The 19,398-nt window shown below is 40.7% G+C and overlaps 1 protein-coding gene across 1 annotated transcript in view; it reads left to right on the top strand.

The window, feature by feature from the left end:
• Positions 1-19,398, top strand: part of ENTPD1 (ectonucleoside triphosphate diphosphohydrolase 1) — a 133,415-nt gene that overhangs the window by 61,175 nt on the left and 52,842 nt on the right. The window contains exon 2 of the mRNA XM_060193083.1: positions 14,161-14,288. Coding sequence (XP_060049066.1) covers positions 14,161-14,288 — 128 coding nt within the window. The remainder of the gene's footprint in view (positions 1-14,160; positions 14,289-19,398) is intronic.

The following is a 19,398-nucleotide window of genomic DNA, read 5'->3' as shown; positions in this document are numbered from 1 at the left end:
GGACCTAGAACAAGACTAACAAAGGTACCCTAAAGCAAACAGAAGGACAGGAATCACTAAAGTTAGGGCAGAAATAAATAACATTGAAAATAAGAAAACCATACTAAGATCAATGAAAGTAAATGTTGGTTCTTTGAAAAAGTGAACAAAATCGACAAACCTTTAGCCAGACTTACAAAACAAAAAAGGGAGAAGACCCAAATAAATTGGATCATAAATGAAAGAGGAGATATCACAACAGACACCACAGAAATTCAACATATCATGTGAGGCTTCCTATGAACAATTATATGCCACCAAGCTAGAGAACCTACAAGAAATGTATAATTTCCTAGAACTTCCAAAATTACTTAAGAACTTCCAAAATTCAATAAAGAGGAACTAGTTAACATGAACAGGCCCATCACAGCTAATGAAATTTAAACAGTTATCAAAAACCTTCCCAAGAATAAAAGTCCTGGACCAGATGGTTTTACAAATGAATTCTACAAAACCTTCAAAGAAGAACTAATACCTCTACTTTAAAAAGTCTTCCAGAAGATTGAAGAAACTGGAATACTCCCTGCCACCTTCTATGAAACCAACGTCAGTCTGCTACGAGAAGCAGACAGGGGCACAAACAAAAAATGAAACTACAGAAAATATCTCTGATGAACATAGATGTTAAAATATTGAACAAAATTCTAGCCAACCGGATACAGCAGTATATTAAAAAGATTATTCATCATGACCAAGTGGGGTTTCTTCCAGGCATGCAAGGTTGGTTTAATATATGTAAAGCAATCAACAAGATCCACCATATCAATAAGAGGAAAACCAAAAACCACATGGTCATATCAATAAATGCAGAGAAAGATTTTGACAAAATACAACATCCCTTTATGATCAAAATACTGCAAAAAATGGGAATAGATGGAAAATTCCTCAGGATAATGGAGTCTATATATAGCAAACCTACAAACAACATCATACTCAATGGTGAAAAACTGGAAGCATTTCCACTCAGATCAGGTACTAGACAGGGCTGCCCACTATCACCATGACTATTCAACATAGTGTTGGAAGTTCTTGCCATAGCAATCAGGCAAGAGCAAGGAATTAAAGGGATACAGATTGGAAGAGAAGAAGTGAAACTCTCCCTATTTGCATATGACATGATAATATACATAGAAAAACCTGAGGAATCCACCACCAAGAAGCTGGATTCCATCAGGCAATACAGTAAGGTGTCAGGCTAGTAAGGTGTCAGGCTACAAAATTAACATTCAAAAGTTAGTGGTATTCCTCTATGCAAACACTAATTTAGAAGAAGATGAAATCCAGAAATCAATTCCTTTTACTATAGCAACAAAAAACAATAAAATATCTAGGAATAAACCTAACCAAAGAAGTGAAAGACTTGTATACTGAAAATTATGAGTCACTACTGAAGAACATTGAAAAAGACACAAAGAAGTAGAAAGATATTCCATGTTCATGGGTTGGAAGAAATAACATCATCAAAATGAATATACTACCCAGAGATAATATACAAACTTAATGCTATCACAAATCAAGATAACTACCACATTTTTAGGAGAATAGAACAAATGCTACAAATGTTTATCTGGAACCAGAAAAGACCTAGAATTGCCAAAACAATCTTGAGAAGAAAGAACAGAACTGGAGGCACCACACTCCCAGTTCTCAAATTGTATTATAGGGCCATTGTTATCAAAACTGCTTGGTACTGGAACATGAATAGACATGCTGACCAGTGGAATAGAATTGAGACCCTGGAAGTGTTGGTATGCTTCACATTGGTTTGGTCTCACTCCCCCTCCTTCCGGGAGATTTGGTTTAGCCCTGGCCTTTTTGTGCTTCTCCCTTCTCCCCACCCTCCATCCTATGTAATTCCTGAATTCCTGATGCTGCTGCCGGAGGAGAAAGATGGAGGAGCACATTGTGTGGTGATTAGGTTTTTGGACTGTTTGCCCACTGATGAATAAAGATTAAACTGCGTTTTCAGCTCAGCCATGTGTCCCTGGTCGTCTGTTACCCGCCCATGAAGCCAGCCCAGAGAAAACAACATGGAAGTAAGCCCACATACCTGTGGACATCTAATCTTTGACAAAGGTGCCCAGACTATTAATTGGGGAAAGCAGAGTCTCTTCAACAAATGGTGTTGGAAAAAATGGGTTGAAACATGCAGAAGAATGAAACTGAATCACTGTATTTCACCAAATACAAAAGTAAATTCCAAGTGGATCAAGGACTTGGATGTTAGACAAGTAACTCTCAGATACTTAGAGGAAAATAATGGCAGAACTCTTTTCCACATAAATTTTAAAGATATCTTCAATGAAATGAATCCAATTACAGCAAAGACTAAGGCAAGTATAAACCTATGGGACTACATCAAATTAAAAAGCTTCTGTACAGCAAAAGAAACCACTACCCAAACCAAGAGACCCCTCACAGAATGGGAGAAGATCTTTACATGCCGTACATCAGACAAGAGGCTAATAACCAAAATATATAAAGAGCTTGCCAAAGTCAACAACAAGAAAACAAATAACCCCATTCAAAAATGGGGAGAGGGCATGGGCAGAATATTCACCACAGAAGAGATCCAAAAGCCCAAGAAACACATTAAAAAATGCTCCAAGTCTCTGATTGTCAGAGAAATGCAAATCCAGACAACAATGAGATACCACTTCACTCCTGTGAGAATGTCATATATCAGAAAAGGTAGCATCAGCAAATGCTGGAGTGTTGTTGATGTGGTCTGGTGTCCGACTGCACTGCGGAGAAGAGAGCGGACGTCCAGAGCAAAGGGGTACACAAATCTTTATTATAGGATGGGGGGGTTTGGTTCAGACCACGTGGAGCCAGCCGGCAATGGCCGTCCCCACTACCTGACCAAGGGGGAAGAGCAGGGAGCGAGACCTCAGAGAGGGAGAGCTGAGAGCCCAGAGAGAGAGGGGGGGGGTGAGGGGGCTTTTTATTGGGCGACAACCAGGGGTGATGTGTAGGGCCAGGATTGGTTGAAGGGGGCAATGCTAGGGTTTCGCGCGGTGTAGTGAAACCTGGGGGCAGAGACTGCATCAGAATAACTCCTCAGCAACATCTCCTCCTATCCCTTTATATCTAAATGGACACAGTAAAGAAAAATGGAATGGAGCAGGCTTAAATGTTTTAGAGGAATGCCATGCTCAGGTGGGAAGATGTAGGACTTTCTGTGGAGGAGGGAAGGCTTAAATGTCTGCGAACCTTGTGAGATTTATGCGTCCTCTTGTGCTCAACCCCTCTTTAGAGAGAGAGACTTACCTGGAGAGACTCATCTCATAGGTTTAAGTGCAGCCTGTTCAACCATCTCTTCACAATATCTCTACATCTTTTCTATCTTTCTATCTAGTAATTGCATAAGATGTACAAAGTCTGTAAAAGACTATCATGGGGCAGAAACCTTTTGGGCATAAGCCTAAATGATATAACAAAATAGGAAGGGACAAGTAGGGGGGTAGTAAAAGCCAGTGTGGTGTGAAGGGAAGGATTGGTGTGTAAAGGAACATTCCCTGCTTGGGTGGGGAAAGGGGCAAGGGTACATAATGAGGGGGAGGCAGGAGGCATGACCCACCAAACAGAGGGGCTATTTGGCATTGTATAGTCCTCAAGGCAACAGTCTGTAAAGTCTATGAATTACTCAGGATCAGTCTATGAAAAACCAGCAGCGTGAAGGGAAACAAGCTGCTTCAAAATTGTGTAAAATGTATATAGGGTATGTCAGAAAGTCCGATACAAGTCTCAGTCCGAAGTAGATGGCTAGGGGAAGAATTGGCAGGGGATGCAACGCTGCATGAGGGAGGTCAGCCGCTGGAATGTTGCTTTTCTGTAGATAGCCAGCTGGAACTGCCAACACATCACAAGCAGGTCAGAAGAAGGAACGGTAACCAGGCATGAAGAAAGTTCTGTCCTTGGAGTCTGTGTATCAGGTTCTTCAGATCGCGTTGAGTGACATCTAGGGTTTCGGGGGGTGTGCCATGGTAGTCGTGCCATCTAGTGGGTGACGTCAGGGTTTGCAGGGGTTCAGATGGTTTTTCCGGGATTCCTGTGAAAGAAACACAAACAATCTGCTTCTCGTGGTTAATTTGAACTTGTAACAAGTTATAGGTTTGTTATAGTTGATATCTCGATGATTATAATTGGTTTAGAATCTCTTTATGATTTTATTTATAGGTCATCTAATGTGACCTCCTGTAGCAGCCTCTACCGCAGGATCTTGAGACCAATTTTAGCTAAAATATGTATTTTAAACAGATTCAAATTGCTTAGAGGGTTAACGCATATTCGTGACAATGATTTTAACGTTTACAGTGCCAGATTGATGCCAGATCTGTTGTGGATTAATTTCCACAAGATAGTTTACAGGGCACCTTTGGGGGCCCTTCAAAGGTGTCCTGTATATAAAATTTATATAGTTTAGTTTTGGGAATGAATAGTCATGTTGAACATTTAGACTTTTACCTAAATAGTAAGTCACCTTAACAAATTAATTTTTACCTTGTCTGGTAAAAGTGTAGCTGCAGGGTTAGACTTTTGACCGTTAAGTTAGTATTACCAAACTTGAGACATACCCATAAACATTTAGTTATAACAAACTGGAGGAAAAAGAACTTTTGTTATAAAAACACATTATTTAAAAACAAATTTAAATCTGTCATTAATCACACAGTTTAAGACTAAACACTTACATATATACCAAAACTATATATAAAATTCAAAAGAGGGAGAAAGAAAAAAAAATTTTTTGGAATGTTTCTGGACGTCTCCAGAAACTTTGGCTGTGTCCAGCATTTTTATATAAAGCCAATTACCTTTAGAGTACTCCAAGCAGATGGGTCATGCAAAAAAAATTTTTTTTGTCATTCAACACACTCACTCACAAAAACAACTGGCCAGTTATAACATAAGACATACAGGGAAAGGGTAGGAGAGAGTTCTCTGTGAGCCAGATTTTGTAGGTTCTGCCATGTCGTATTATGGGTCCTGGGATGTATCCTGCATCTGGTCCTCTTGTAGTATTTCTTGTTCTTCAGGAATAACAGCGCCATCCTGCGGGTATTGTCGGACATGGCGGGCAGGAACCCAGACAGGTTTAGAGAAATTTTGAGGGAAAATGCATGTGAACCCCCTTCCCATGGTCAATAATGGGTCAGGCCCTTTCCAAATTTTATCAAGTGGGTCTCTCCATTTGACCTTAATAGATGGGAGGGTAGATGGTGTTTGCCAGTGAAGAATAATAGGGGGTAAGGCCGAGTTATTGTAAATATTAAAGAGATTTAACGTAGTTAAGGCTTTTGCTAGCTGGATATTGGTGGAGGGAAACGCGGGGCCACAGAAGTGGGTGGATGCCACTTACCTGTGTCTGGGCGGTTTCGGAGACCTCAGGCCGGGCGTGGTATGGGTACAGAACACGATGGGCGCCAGATGTTGTTGATGTGGTCTGGTGTCGTACTGCACCACGGAGAAGAGAGCGGACGTCCAGAGCAAAGGGGTACACAGATCTTTATTATAGGATGGGGGGGTTTGGTTCAGACCACGTGGAGCCAGCCGGCAATGGCCGTCCCCACTACCTGACCACGGGGGGAGAGCAGGGAGCGAGACCTCAGAGAGGGAGAGCTGAGAGCCCAGAGGGGTGGGGTTAGGGGGCTTTTTATTGGGCGACAACCAGGGGTGACGTGTAGGGCCAGGATTGGTTGAAGGGGGCAATGCTAGGGTTTCGCGCGGGTGTAGTGAAACCTGGGGGCGGAGACTGCATCAGAATAACTCCTCAGCAACACTGGAGAGGTTGTGGGGTCAAAGGAACCCTCCTGCACTGCTGGTGGGAATGTCAATTAGTCCAACCTCTGTGGAGAACAGTCTGGAGAACTCTCAGAAGGCTAGAAATTGACCTACCCTATGACCCTGCAACTCCTCTCCTGGGGATATATCCTAGGGAACCCAACACACCCATCCAAAAAGATCTGTGTACACATATATTCTTGGCAGCACAATTTGTAATAGCCAAAACCTAGAAGCAACCCACGTGTCCAACAACAGATGAGTGGCTGAGCAAGTTGTGCTATATATACACAATGGAATACTACTCAGCTATTAAAAATGGTGACTTCACCATTTTCAGCCAATCTTGGATGGACCTTGAAAAAATCATGTTAAGTGAAACAAGTCAGAAGTAGAAGGATGAATATGGGGTGATCTCACTCTCAGGCAGAAGTTGAAAAACAAGGTCAGAATAAAAAACACAAGTAGAACCTGAACTGGAATTGTCTATTGCACCAAAGTAAAAGACTCTGGGATGGGGGGTGGAGAATACAGGTCCAAAAAGGATGACAGAGGAGCTAATGGGGGTTGTATTGTTATGTGGAAAACTGGGAGATGTTATGCATGTACAAACTATTGTATTTTCTTTTAAATATAAAACATTAATCCCCCAATAAAGAAATTAAAAAAAAAGAATGAATGAAACAACCTCTCCTAACAACAACCATTCAACAAAGTGAAATTACTACTGGAAGAAGTGAGTTTTGAAGTCTGTGTGAGGGAACATGGCCTCCAGCTGAACCTGAGTTTAATGGAGACAAGTCATGTGTGTGGGTGCAGGTGGGGGGATGGAGATATTCTGAGTGAATCAAATCTGAGTTTAAAAAAAGTCAGAATCCAAAATTCATTGATTCATTCAAATTCATTCAGTTGGGAATACAGTAATGTGCTAGCCAGGGGGGAAAAATACCTGTATTTACGGAATTTAAATTTCAGTGATCATAATGTCAGACATTGTGTTCTGGGTGACAGGCGTCTGGCAAGCAGGGGAAAGCTACCATGTATTTTTGGTCAGGAAGAGTACTGGGAAGGTCAGATACGGAGTATTTCTGCTGTGGGAGATACTTGCATGGGCTGTTGTAGAAGAAGTGGGGGTGGTTAGAACAGGTGTGGCCATTCTCCATACAAGAAGGTAGTGCCATGGGAATGTCTATCATGGAGGGGAAGGAAGATTGCTAACATAGTGACTTTAACTTTGAAATTTGGGAGAATGGCAAGGTCAGATTAAGAGCTATCTATTCCAGAGCCTCCAGGATTATTCTATCACTGAACTCTGCAAACAAAAGGCCAACTGCCCTCTACTGATACTTTCTTGTCAGTTCTATCCATGCTTGCTATATTGTTCATAACAACTTTATTCTAGTTGTGACCCACTGGTGGTTGGAAACAATTTCTATCTAGTGAGTTTGGATTTGCCAAGCCAAATTTTGGTTATTTTTGTCGGAAACCTCACAATATCTGCTAAGACTTCAATTATTTTTCTTAAATAAAAAGGAAACACTGACACAACCATAGGATAAGAGGGGTACAACTCCACACAATTCCCACCACCAGAACTCCATATCCCACTCCCTCCTTTAACAGCTTTCCTAGTCTTTAATCCTCTGGGAGTATGGACCCAAGGTCATTGTGGGATGCAGAAGGTGGAATGTCTGGCTCCTGTAATTGCTTCCCCACTGAACATGGGCGTTGACAGGTCGATCCATCCTCCCAGCCTGCCTTTCTCTTTCCCTGGTGGGGTGGGATTCTGGGGAATCGGAGCTCCAGGACACATTGGTGGGGTCTGTTCAGGGAAGTCTGGTTGGCATCATGCTAGCATCTGGAACCTGGTAGCTGAAAAGAGAATTAACATATAAAGCCAAACAAACTGTTGACTAATCACTAACCTAAAGGCTTAAATGGTGCAGATGAAGAGTTGAGGACGGTCTCCGTTTTGTAGAGGTCTAGTAGGCATATTTTAGTTATATTCCAAATGGCCTGTAGCTATACTAGTTTTTTTCCCCCTAAGCCTGAAATCTGATATGCAGGTGGATCCAAATGAAATAGTGTCTACTAGGACTTAGATACCCTCCTCACCTACTTCCTATTACAGTTCTCTCACACACTTCAAAGCTAACCTCATCAAAGCAAGGTCTGAAAAAGTTGAATAACACAGGAGACTGGCATGCTTTAAGGATGACTCTATAGTCACTATCAGTCCACCCCATCAGTTGAGGTCCTATTCAGGAAGTCCTGAGATTCCCAAACAGACTTGATGGGCCTAGACCTCAAATAAATCCCTCTCTCTACTGTTACTGGTCATTCCTAGCAGGAACAACAAAATAGACCCCTTTGTGGACCCCCATAGGACCTTGCCCTCAACTTGGATCAACAACAGTAGAGAATGTTCCATCCTCTGAAGGGAGGCTGGACAACATACTCTGTGCTCCACCTGAGAAACATGGGTCCTGATATTGGGGCAGCTTTGAACTTTCCTACTCATGATCATAGAATGTGAGCTCAGATCTACAGAGATGCACAGGTCACATGGGCTCCTAAGACTAATATGGGCCCCAGATCACATCAAATCTTTGGGGTTTACAGTCAAGAATATCTATACACCTTTCCCATATTTGGGAGCTACTCTGTTTCCTGATCCAGACTTCCAATTTTTTAAGTTAGTGGAGTAAAACTTCAAATATTGCATCTCTGTTCTCAGAAAGCAGAGCTAGTGAAATTGTCTGCACTGCAAAATTTTAACCAAGGACGGCTTAATAATCTTGATCTTTCATAGGATTACTGTGGATGTCCTGATAATTTTTCTGTAAATTTTTTATGCTTTATGCTTTTACCTCTGATACAAACAGTTGGCTTGAAGTCAGTCTGTGTTTTCGCCAAGCCAGGGTTTCCTTCTTTTGTCACACTGTCAAAGGAAGAGCTGAAGTTTATATCTGACTCTCCCACCTTGAACAGAAAAGTCTTTTGTTTTATTAGTGATTAAAGAATGATTGACAAAACTGTGGGATAAGAGGGGTCCAATTTCATATAATTCAGTTCTCACCACTAGAGTTCCATGTCCATCCCCTCCACTGGAAGACTCCCTTTTCTTTATCCCTCTGGAGTATGGACTACAGATCTTTATGGGGTGCAGAAGGTGGAAGGCCTGGCTTCTGTAATTGCTTCTCTGCTGGACATGGACATTGGCAGGTCAATCCATGCTCCCAGCCTGTTTATGTTTTTCCCTAGTGGAGTAGGGCTCTGGGGAGGTGAAGTTCTAGGACACATTGGTGAGGTCGTCTGCATAGTGAAGTCAGGTTGGCATCATGGTAACATCTGCATCTTGGTGGTTGAAAAGCATTAAGATATGAAGCAGGAAAAATTATTTAATAATCAGGAACCTAAACATAAAAATAGAGCAGATGGGATTAAGGGTCTTGGTGTTAGAAAAAGCGAGTAGGTCTATTTTAGGTATATTCCAAGGGGCCCGTGACTTTACTAATTTTTGCCTGAGCCCAAAAAGTCTTTTTAAGTGAAAGGAAAGAAAATGAGAGAGAAGTGGCAGTCTTGCATTTTACCATATTGTGACATCATTGAAAGGGGAAAAATATGCAACCATTCACTACTGGGTATTTTGATACAAATGTTTCATGTGGTTGATTTTTGGAAAGCCATTTCATATTGTTTGGTAGAAACCACATATATACTACCCACAAAGCAAATAAAGGGCTTTTGAATGGAGAAGAGAGTTGTGAGTTTTCTTACTTTTAAAAAATTTTTAAATCTTTATTTGTTGACTAGAGACAGTCAGAAATTTAGAGGGTAGGGGAGATAAGATAGGGAGAGAGACAGAGAGACACCTGCTACACTGCTTTACCACTTGCAAAGTTTTCCTCCTGCAGGTGGGGACCAGGGACTTGAACCTGGGTCCTTGCACATTATAGTATGTGCGCTCTACCAGATGCACTACCACACCAGCCCCGTGAGTTTTCCATAATAGAACTTGATTGTTGTGGTCACAACATTTGAAAGAGCCCTGGGGAACTGAGAAAAAGGTGGGGTGGTTTCTCTTTCTATGAGCATGTCCTAGATACATCCATTTAGCATTTTTTTAAATAATAAAGTAAGGGCTGGGTAGTGGAGCATCTGGTAGAGAGCACATGTTGGAATACTCAAGGATCCAGGCTCAAGCCCCCAGTTCCCACTTGGAGGAGAGTAAGTTTTACAAGTGGTGAAGCAGTGCTGCAGGTCTCTCTCTCTCTCTCTCTGTTTCCTCCTTCCATCTCAATTTCCCTCTGTGTCTAGCCAAAATAAAATATTTAAATAAATTTTAAAATATAAAAATAATAAAGTTTATAAAACCTGTGTAAAAGTTTTCCCACTTCTCCCTCTAAGTTTTTCTTATCCTACTCTTAAAAAGAGAGAAAGAAAAGAGTGACAGTGCAGACTTGCATAATTTATAGTATTATATGTATCATGACAAAGAATATACAAGTGTGGAAAAGTCTACTTTCAACTATTTAGTGCTAATAATGAGTAAAGACTCCTGTTGGGAAAAGGAATAAACCACTAGAGTACCATGTAGCTGCTCCCACACCTCAGGGCTTTCTTTTATTGTTGCCGTAGCCTCAAATGCTCTTACTCCCCCTTATAACTCGTGTGTTCTCATCATTGAGGTCTCTCACAATTCAGATTTTTCTCTCCCAGAAAGATTTCCCTGATTCTTAACCTAATCCCTACCTAACCTAATCCCCACCCCAACTCTGTATTGGGGTCACTTTAGAACACTCCTTGGTTTAAATTTTTCTTCTTCCATACTTAGGACCTGAAATCTCTTGTTTATGGACTTCTTTAATGGCTTATCCTATCTCTAACAAATTGAGTTAACCTTTTTTTTTCTTTTCAAATTTTAATTTTAATGACCAGAGCACTGCTCAGTTTTGGTTTTGTTGGTGGTGCTGGGGTTGGAACCCAGTACCTCAGAGCCTAAGGCATGAAAGTCTTGTGCATAAAGTCTTACACTGTCTCTCCAGTCCCCTGTTAATTTTTTCCCCCAGTGGATAGTAGATATGAAAGGCAAATGAGATAGTTAAATTGTTATATTTACAAAAATAGAAGAGTCCAGTTCTTGTGAATAATTCAAGGAGGTAATGAAACATTAAAAAGTCTAACTTAGTAAAAATGTTGTAATATGTTTCCCTTGGGTATTAGATTTGAAGTTGTTCATCTAAAGCTTATGCTTTTTGAGCTGTGTTTGTTGATATTACAACTTTAGGAACCACGATAGGGGGTATCCCAGGGCTTCTTTTTGTAGATTCTAGACTCTTCACATCAAACAAAACATTTATGCCATACCAGTAGAGTCAGGAAGTTTGGGCTGGTTCTAATTGGGCTAAATAATAAGTCTTGTGAAAAGGTGAAATCAAGGCATGTTATTTTAGCAGCTCAGAATGCCCTCATATTCTCGAACGTTTTTCACCTCTCTGCGATCACTGGTTGCCATTCCATCCAGGCAGAACAAAATTTGAGAAAGTGAGATTACTTCCTTTCTTTAACTTGCTTGCTCCAGCCAACTTCCTCTAGAGCCTCACAGACTAATTGGCTACATAGCCATTATTCAACCATTCACTGCCAAAGGAAAGAATATTCAACTTAGCAAAATCCATCAGCTTGACTGGGTCTTGTATCCTCTTCCTCTAAAGGGTGTGGACTTCATAGGGGAGTAGCAGGCACTGGAACAAAATCAAGGTTCTTTCGGGAAGGGAGAAGAGGGGGAGAACTACACATTCCATTTGTTGTTCCTTTGTTTGGATGTCATGGACAATGGTGTTGCTAAAATGCTTTCTCCTAAATTCTGTTCTGTTTGGTGTGATGGGCGAAAACTGGTTCAAAAATTGAAAGGTTAATGCAGTCTGGAAACTCATATAGGTAACAGTCCTTTAGATAAAATCCAAATTTCTGCTCAAGAGTTTGAAGAGGACCTCCCTTGTCAGCATGCTTCTGAGGCTGCTGGCTGCCAAAAGAAGAGAAAAAGAAGGCTGAACGCCCTGCATGTTTTGACCCCATGTGCTGTCCCCTGAGAAGCTCAAGCTATTCTAGAGAATCCACTTCATTTCCATGTTTCTTTCTTTCTTTTTGATTTTTTAAAATTATCTCTACTTATGTATTGGGTAGAGACAGCCAGAAATTTAGAGGGAAGGGGGAGATATAGAGAGGGAGAGAAAAGACACCTGCAGCCCTGCCTCACCACTCACAACGCTTTCCCCCTCAAGGTGGGGGCTGGGGACTTGAACCCAGGTCCTTGCATATTGTAATATGTGCACTCAACTCAGCCCCTATGTTCCACATTTCTTTATTCTTTTGTCCTATCCCTTACCCCCAAAGTCTAAGGAAAAGTTTGGGAATAGCTTATGGAGAGTTGAGAGAGGAGTCATTAGACTAAAAGGAATTTCATTTTTGGTTCACCTCCACTATACACAGTGGCTATCCTGATGAAGATAACTTTTTCTTCTTACATAATGCTCCTCCTGGAATCTGTTATATTTATTTGTTTGTTTTCTTTTATGTTCCGTCACCAGTAGAGACTAAAAAAGCAGAATAGATAAGAGAATGTGAATAATGACCTGAAATGGTCAAAACCCCACAGCTTCTATGCTATTACCAGTTTTTGGATGTTTGGCTGGTTGTTTGGTTTGTCATTGTTGAGGATTCACCATTTTGTGTCAGAAATAGAAAGAAAGGGAGGCAGGGGTTTGGGGGACAGGAAAAACACCACACTGAAATTTCCTCCAGTGGTGCACTAACCAGGTGATCTGCTTTCCCCAGCCCTTGCCGATTGTTAACCGGATGAGTATGTTTGAAATGCAAGGGGTATGCTAAGCCAGGAAGTATCATGGAACAGTGAGGTTTTGATGTTTGATGACAAATGCTCTTTACTATCTTAAACATTGTTGTGGTTGATTTTAAAAGTGAAACCTCTCCTAGTTTTTCAAATATTATTTATTTATTTATTTATTATTGGATAGAAACAGAGAGAAATTGAGAGGAGTGGGAAAGATAGAGAGGGAGAGAGACAAAGAGATACCCACAGCTTGCTTCACCCCTTGTGAAGACTTCCCCCTGCAGGTGTGTGGGACTATGTGAAAACTTGGTGGAGCTTAGGGGAGCTCTCTCATTCTTGGATGGAGGTCTGGAAAGACACCCCACTTGTTAGACTCTCTCCTTAGAGATGAGCCAAGAAGGAAAAGCCTCCCAGACTCAGTTTCTCCTTGTTAGTCTCCCAAGCTCACAGAAAGCCTACAGGCCTCTCACACTTAGTTTCTCCCTGCTAGCAGCAGGCCAAATGGTTGCCTGCTTTAGGGTTCACTCAAAGTTCACACATCCACTTCACCTTTTGATCACAAAGGAAAACACACTATCATACACCCCTAATAGCAGACAGTGAAAAGCCCCCAAATCTTATTTCCTTGTGTCCTTTGATATCTATGATTTACATCAATTTTTGTTTTTCTTTTTTCTACCTCACCTTACTGTTTTAACCCCTATGCTTCTCTCAAATGCCTTTGGATAATTAAACTGCCTACATCATGGAGACTAATTGTTTTGACCTTTATGTATCACATCAATTCTTGTCATGCCAGCTCCCTACCATAGGGGCAAGCTGACCTTTAAGAAACCTGTGATTTCTGACATATGTGGAAAATGTTCTTTGTTTAACTCTCTATATAAACCTGTACCCATCTCCAAATAAATGAGTGTTTGTACCAGAATACTCCCCGAGTTCTCCTTTCTGTATCACGCGGTCCCTGAGAGCCAGTGAGGGAGGACTGGAGATTTGCCCCCTGGCTGGATCCCCTCCATGGGAGTGCCAGCGCAAGTGGGGACCAGGGGCTTGAACCTGGGTCCTTGCAGACTGTCATGTGTGCTCTTAATCAGATGCGCCACCACCTGGCCCCTAGTTTTTGGGGTTTTTTTTTACTTGTACTTTACTATTACTTATTAAGCTATCAACTAGGGGATTCTTTCATCTCTTCATTCCATATATGAATACTGATATAATACTGCCTATTTATTCCTACTATAGACACTAGCAGACTAGCACCGGAACAGAATTTGTTCTTTATCACAGAATAGACAGACTCTCATGTTACTGAATTATTTCCCATTTACTTTGCAAAAGTATCATGGATAAAGATTAGCTTTTATCTGTCTTTGATATTTCCAGACAGGCAGCAAAAGGCCACTCAGGGAAGAAAGGAAAATACAATCAATGTTTGTTGACCTCTTGATAATGTTCTTTCTCTTTTCTTCTTTTGGTTTTAGACTCTGAACTGAAGAGATGTTGCTCCAAAAATATACTGATCATCCTAGGCTTCTCTTTCCTCATAGCTATAATAGCTTTGATTGCTGTGGGGATGACCCAGAACAAACCCTTGCCAGAAAATATCAAGGTAACTCAAATCTCTCTCTCTCATTCTCTCTCTGAAAGAATGAACAGGCTTTGCTAGAACTGCAGGAGGAGGCAAAAGTAAATCAGAGCACAGAGGAAGAACTAAGGTTCTGGCAGTTCAGGATCAAGTGAACATTCATTAGATTTGGGAAAGTGAAAATGGAAATGGACACTTACTCTGAAAAAGGAAATACCTTGAATCAGTTAGTGGTATAAATTGTTCAACGGACTGATTAAGTCAATGCTTGAGCAAATACAGATGCTTTACTCATTTACCGAGATCCATAGTCTTACACTGGGCCTGGTATTCTACAGTCTAAAATGATCACTTAAATGTTTTACTTATTTTCTCACTGTGGATGTACCACAACACTGAATTCTTTATTCTCCTTACTCCAATATTATCATCAGCACCAAAAGAAAATGTATAGGTTTATGTACAAAACACTTTGGAAAGAGAACATTGGAAAGAGAAGACGTGTTTCTTAGCTCTAATATGTTAAAGAAAGCACATTCCAAAGAGCCCGAGGGAATACATACATGTATCAAGTAGAGTGATTTCTAATGAGTTCATGAATGGATAGATTTCTGGTGAAATTTCCACACTTGAAGGATGAGTTAATGTCATTAAAATAGTTAGTATCATTAACTCTACTATAATTTATTTCTGCTTTCTTTCCAATTCAGCTAAGTAAATTTTCAGAAAGGAGTATCTCATATGTACTTTGTAATGTGGTCATTATTTGTAATCTGTTTTTAAAAGGCATGTGGTAAATTTAAACTTACATTGCTAGTACAACATTTTAAACTTTCACTGACATTATAATAATTAAATGTGCAGGGTCCAGAATATACCAATATGTTAATGAGTAGTATATAGATATATGTGTGTTTGTATTTGTATATATAGAGATGTGTACTACACATAATTTAGCCACAGAGACCATGGAATCCATGTAAAGAAATACATTCTCTTCTATCTAAAGATAGTGAACAAGGGACTGGGGTGGTGGCACATCTGGTTAAGTGCACATATTAACATGCACAAGCACCTGGGCTCAAGTCCCCAGTCCTCACCTGCAGGGAGGAAACTTCATAAGTAGTGAAGCAGTGCTATAGGTGTCATTCCCCACCTCTTTTTGTTTTGTTGTTGTTTTTCTTCAGGGTTTTTACTGGGGATTGGTGCCAGCACTATAAATGCACTGCTCCTGGCAACCATTTTCCCCCCCTATTTTATTGGATAGGATAGAGAGAAATTGAGAGAGGAAAGGGAGATGAAGAGGGAGAGAGAAAGATAGACACCTGCAAACTTACTTCACTGCTTGTGAAGCATTTCTGCTGCAGGTGGGGAGCTGGGGGATGGAACCTGGATCCTTGTGTGGGTCCTTGCACTTAGTACTATGTGGTACTGCGTTTTCCACTGCCTGACCCCCACCTTCTCTCCTTTACCGTCTGCCCCACCCTCTCAAGTTCTCTCTGTTCTATCAAATCAAATCAATAAATAAAATTAAAAAATAAAATAAAGGGGGCTGGGTGGTGGCACACCTGGTTAAGCATACATGTTACAGTGTGCGAGGTCCTGGGTTCAAGCCCCCAGCCCCCACCTGCAGAGGGACAGCTTCATGAGTGGTGAAGCAGGGCTGCAGATGTGTCTTTGTATCTCTCCCTATCTCCCCATTCCTCCCAATTTCTGGCTGTCTCTATCCAATAAAAATACAGATAATAAAAAAATAAAATAAAGATAGTGAACTATGACCCTGGGAAGATAGATGCGTGGGGGCCAGATGGTAGCACACATGGTTGAATATATTCATTATAGTGTACAAGGACCCAGGTTCAAGCCCCCAGCTCCACCTGCAAGGAGGAGCAAGTGGTGAAATAGTGCTACAGATGTCTCTCTCTATCTATCTCACTTTCCCTCTCAATTTCTGTCTCTCTTCAAAACAAATAAATCAAAATATCTTTAAAAAAAGAAAAATGGTTGCATGCCAAGCCTCTGAAACTTTTGTCACCTATTCTGCTGTAGAACAGAGTCCTGAATGTTACACTGGGAGCCTATTGTTATATAAATTCAACTCAAAGGCACTATACACAGCAGCCCCTCTGTCAGCACGAAAGGCTGATAGCATCTCATTGTCAGTGGTCGCTTGCCTTGGGATGTTAAGAGTGATGTTGTCAGCTCTTGTTGGCAGCACTTCACTCACAATTGAAGCCTCACTACATCTTAGTTCTGCTATTTGTTTACCAGCTCCAAGAGTACACAACTGCCCTTTTGTTTTGACCTTTCTCCATGTTGATTACTGCATCACTGGAGAGAGAGACTTCCTAGGAGGCAAAATTCATGACAGACTTAAGCTCTGTGTTACCAGTAAAGTGTTTATGGTCATGTGTGAATTTCCCTCCCTCAATGTGTTCATCTTCAAGTCTGAGTTGTGTTGGCCAGCAAATGAAAAAAAAAAAACAACTCTTTGGCATTCTTTAAATAAGTGGTATGAATATTAAAAGAGCAGCTGATGGCGTATGAAGTAGAATATTCACAGCAATATCATTGATTTATTCAATAAAAGATCATTTTATGTATGTAAACAAGCCATTTGTTGAAATTATATACTGATTTTAATATAATTCTTGGCATAAATTGAGGGGGAAGGTTTTTTTTTTGAGAAAAAGTTTTTTATTTTTTAACTTTTTTTATTGATTTAATAATGATTGACAAGACCATAGGATCAGAGGGGCACAATTCCGCACAGTTATCACCACTAGAATTCAGTATCCCATCCCTTCCATTGGAAACTTTCAGGGTGTCTCTCTCCTTCTCCGGCAGGGTGTCCTCCAGGGGAAAGGTAACGGGCTGGTTCTTTCTCGCTCACGACAGGGGTGACACGAAGTAAAAGACACCAGGGGACTCTTAGCGTGAATCTAGAATCTGAGTCCTTAGAGTCCCAGAATCCTAGAGTCCGTTTATTGGCAAAGTGGACATGAGTTAAATAGAAAAGCAATGGAGGTAATTATTGTTGCAATATGACAGAAATTACAGGTTTCTTAACAGTCAGCATGCCCCTAAGGTAGGGGGTTGGTATGACAGGAATTGATGAGATACAAGACAGTTATTTTCCATAACACAAGCAACTTAATTATCCAAAGGTATTTGAGAGAAGCATAGGGGTTAAACCCGTAGGGTGAGACAGAGAGAAGATGGATATCAAAAGGCCATATAGTTTGGAATTTCTCTTGTCTGGGCTCTGAGGTGTGTGATGAAGTGTGTGATAAGGTGTGTTCTTCTGTGATCAGAAGGTGACTTTGAATAAGTGAATCTGCAGCCATGTGGCCTGCAGTTAATGGAGGGAAGTACTGGGGTATCTGTGGGCCTGAGAGTCAAGAAGGAAAGAACCAAGTCTGAGTTTCCCCCCTTATGCTCACCTCAGTTGAGAGAGACTTACCAAGAGGTTATCTTCTCAGACCTCCATCCAAAGATGGGGGTGGTTCTCCCTAAGCTCTATCAGGCTCACACATGTTCCCAACATCTCCTCCTAATTTCTTTAATTAATGAACTGTGTTTATGGATCAATGTCAGTTAGAGCATTTCTTTCCTCTAAAGGAATACGAGTGTAAGGGTGAACTGAGACTCTCTGTACTATAACATTAATTATGTCATGTATGCGTTTCTTGAGGAATTGAATGAGGCAAGGAATAATCATCGATAGAGCTACCATAGCTAGCAAAGGGCCTAGGAGAGGCAGAAGCCAAGCAGTTAAAGGAGAAGAGAACCAGGAGTTAGTATTGAAAGGGGAAAAGCAATTCTTAATATCACGGCTAAGTTTGTGCAAGATATTAACATTTCGGTTTTACAAATCTAATTTCATTTACAAAAGAAACAACATTTTTCTAGACAAAGATCACACTATTTAGCATAAATCAAGTCCAAACCATGGCAGTTCTGGAGTACCACCTTGGCAAGGGAGTTCATCTGTCTCTGGAGAGGCTCCAAGCTGTCCGAGGTGAAGTCAAATGGACTGTCGAAGTTGATTTTCAATGTGTCCAGCAGCATAGAGAGATTGTCCCAAAGTCCACCAGCAAGTTTAAGGGATGCAGTCAGTTGATGTGATGTTCAGGGGAAGAAACAGCAAGTCTGGTCCTCTGGTGGGTCAGCGCCAGCTGATGAAATTCTTCTTCTTCATAGAGGGTCAGCTGTGGAATAAGAAAAACTAGGAGGCAAGGACCAGGTAGAGAAGAACTGACACGAAAATTAGGTCAGCAGAAAGAGAATTGGGTAGGCTGGTGAGGTTAGCTGGAGTATATACTGGCATGGTGTCCTTTAATGGTAAGGACTTGCCAACAGGGACTCTGTGGATTTTCCAAGAGCAGTAATGTCATCCACCATAATAAAAGGAAAACAAACATTCCAGCATTGAAAAAAGAAAAAAGAAAAAAAATGTGTCTCTGTGACTATGTGTCTCTATAAATTGGGTGGCTTTGTCAATGAGATATAATAAATGGACAATTCAGATTTCTGTAAATATTAAGAAGGTTTAGTAAAGTTACTTCATTGATACTTTAGCCAACTGAATACTGGGGGGTGCATTCCCCTTCTTTTTTTATTAATTGAGCTTAAGGGTTATAGTTTTTCTTGTTTGAGCTGTAGCCCACATAAATTTAGAAAAAGTACCAATTGAGAAAAAAAATTGTTTACCAAACTTGGGCAGGTGAGTTACATCAATCTGCCAGAGAGCACTGGCTTTTATCAATGGGGATTAGTCTTCAAATTCTGCATAGCAGGATCTTAATTAAACAAAGCAGGAGCCAGTAAAGTGCTCTCACTATGGCAGGTCAAGTGTTAAAATTTAAGACGCTTGTAAAAAATGAAAAAAAATTTTAGGATATGAGTGACTTTAGGAGTCATCACACACCCATAAATAAAAAAGAAAAATGTTTGTCTTTAAATCTTACCATATGAGCAGTCGGTTCTTCATCTGTAGATTGTACCTATAATTATTTACTTAAGAGAAAATAATGTGTACCAAGTTAGAAGTTTAATGGTTAGAATTGGCTTGAGTTCCTTCATATGATTTTAGAAGGCTCTTTATTAAAATATACCAGTATGTTATAGAAAG

This window comes from Erinaceus europaeus, chromosome 1 (genome assembly GCF_950295315.1).
Source record: "Erinaceus europaeus chromosome 1, mEriEur2.1, whole genome shotgun sequence".
Taxonomy (NCBI): domain Eukaryota; kingdom Metazoa; phylum Chordata; class Mammalia; order Eulipotyphla; family Erinaceidae; genus Erinaceus; species Erinaceus europaeus.
Note: the sequence above shows the minus strand (reverse complement) of the source record. Positions and strands in the feature narration are given on the sequence as shown.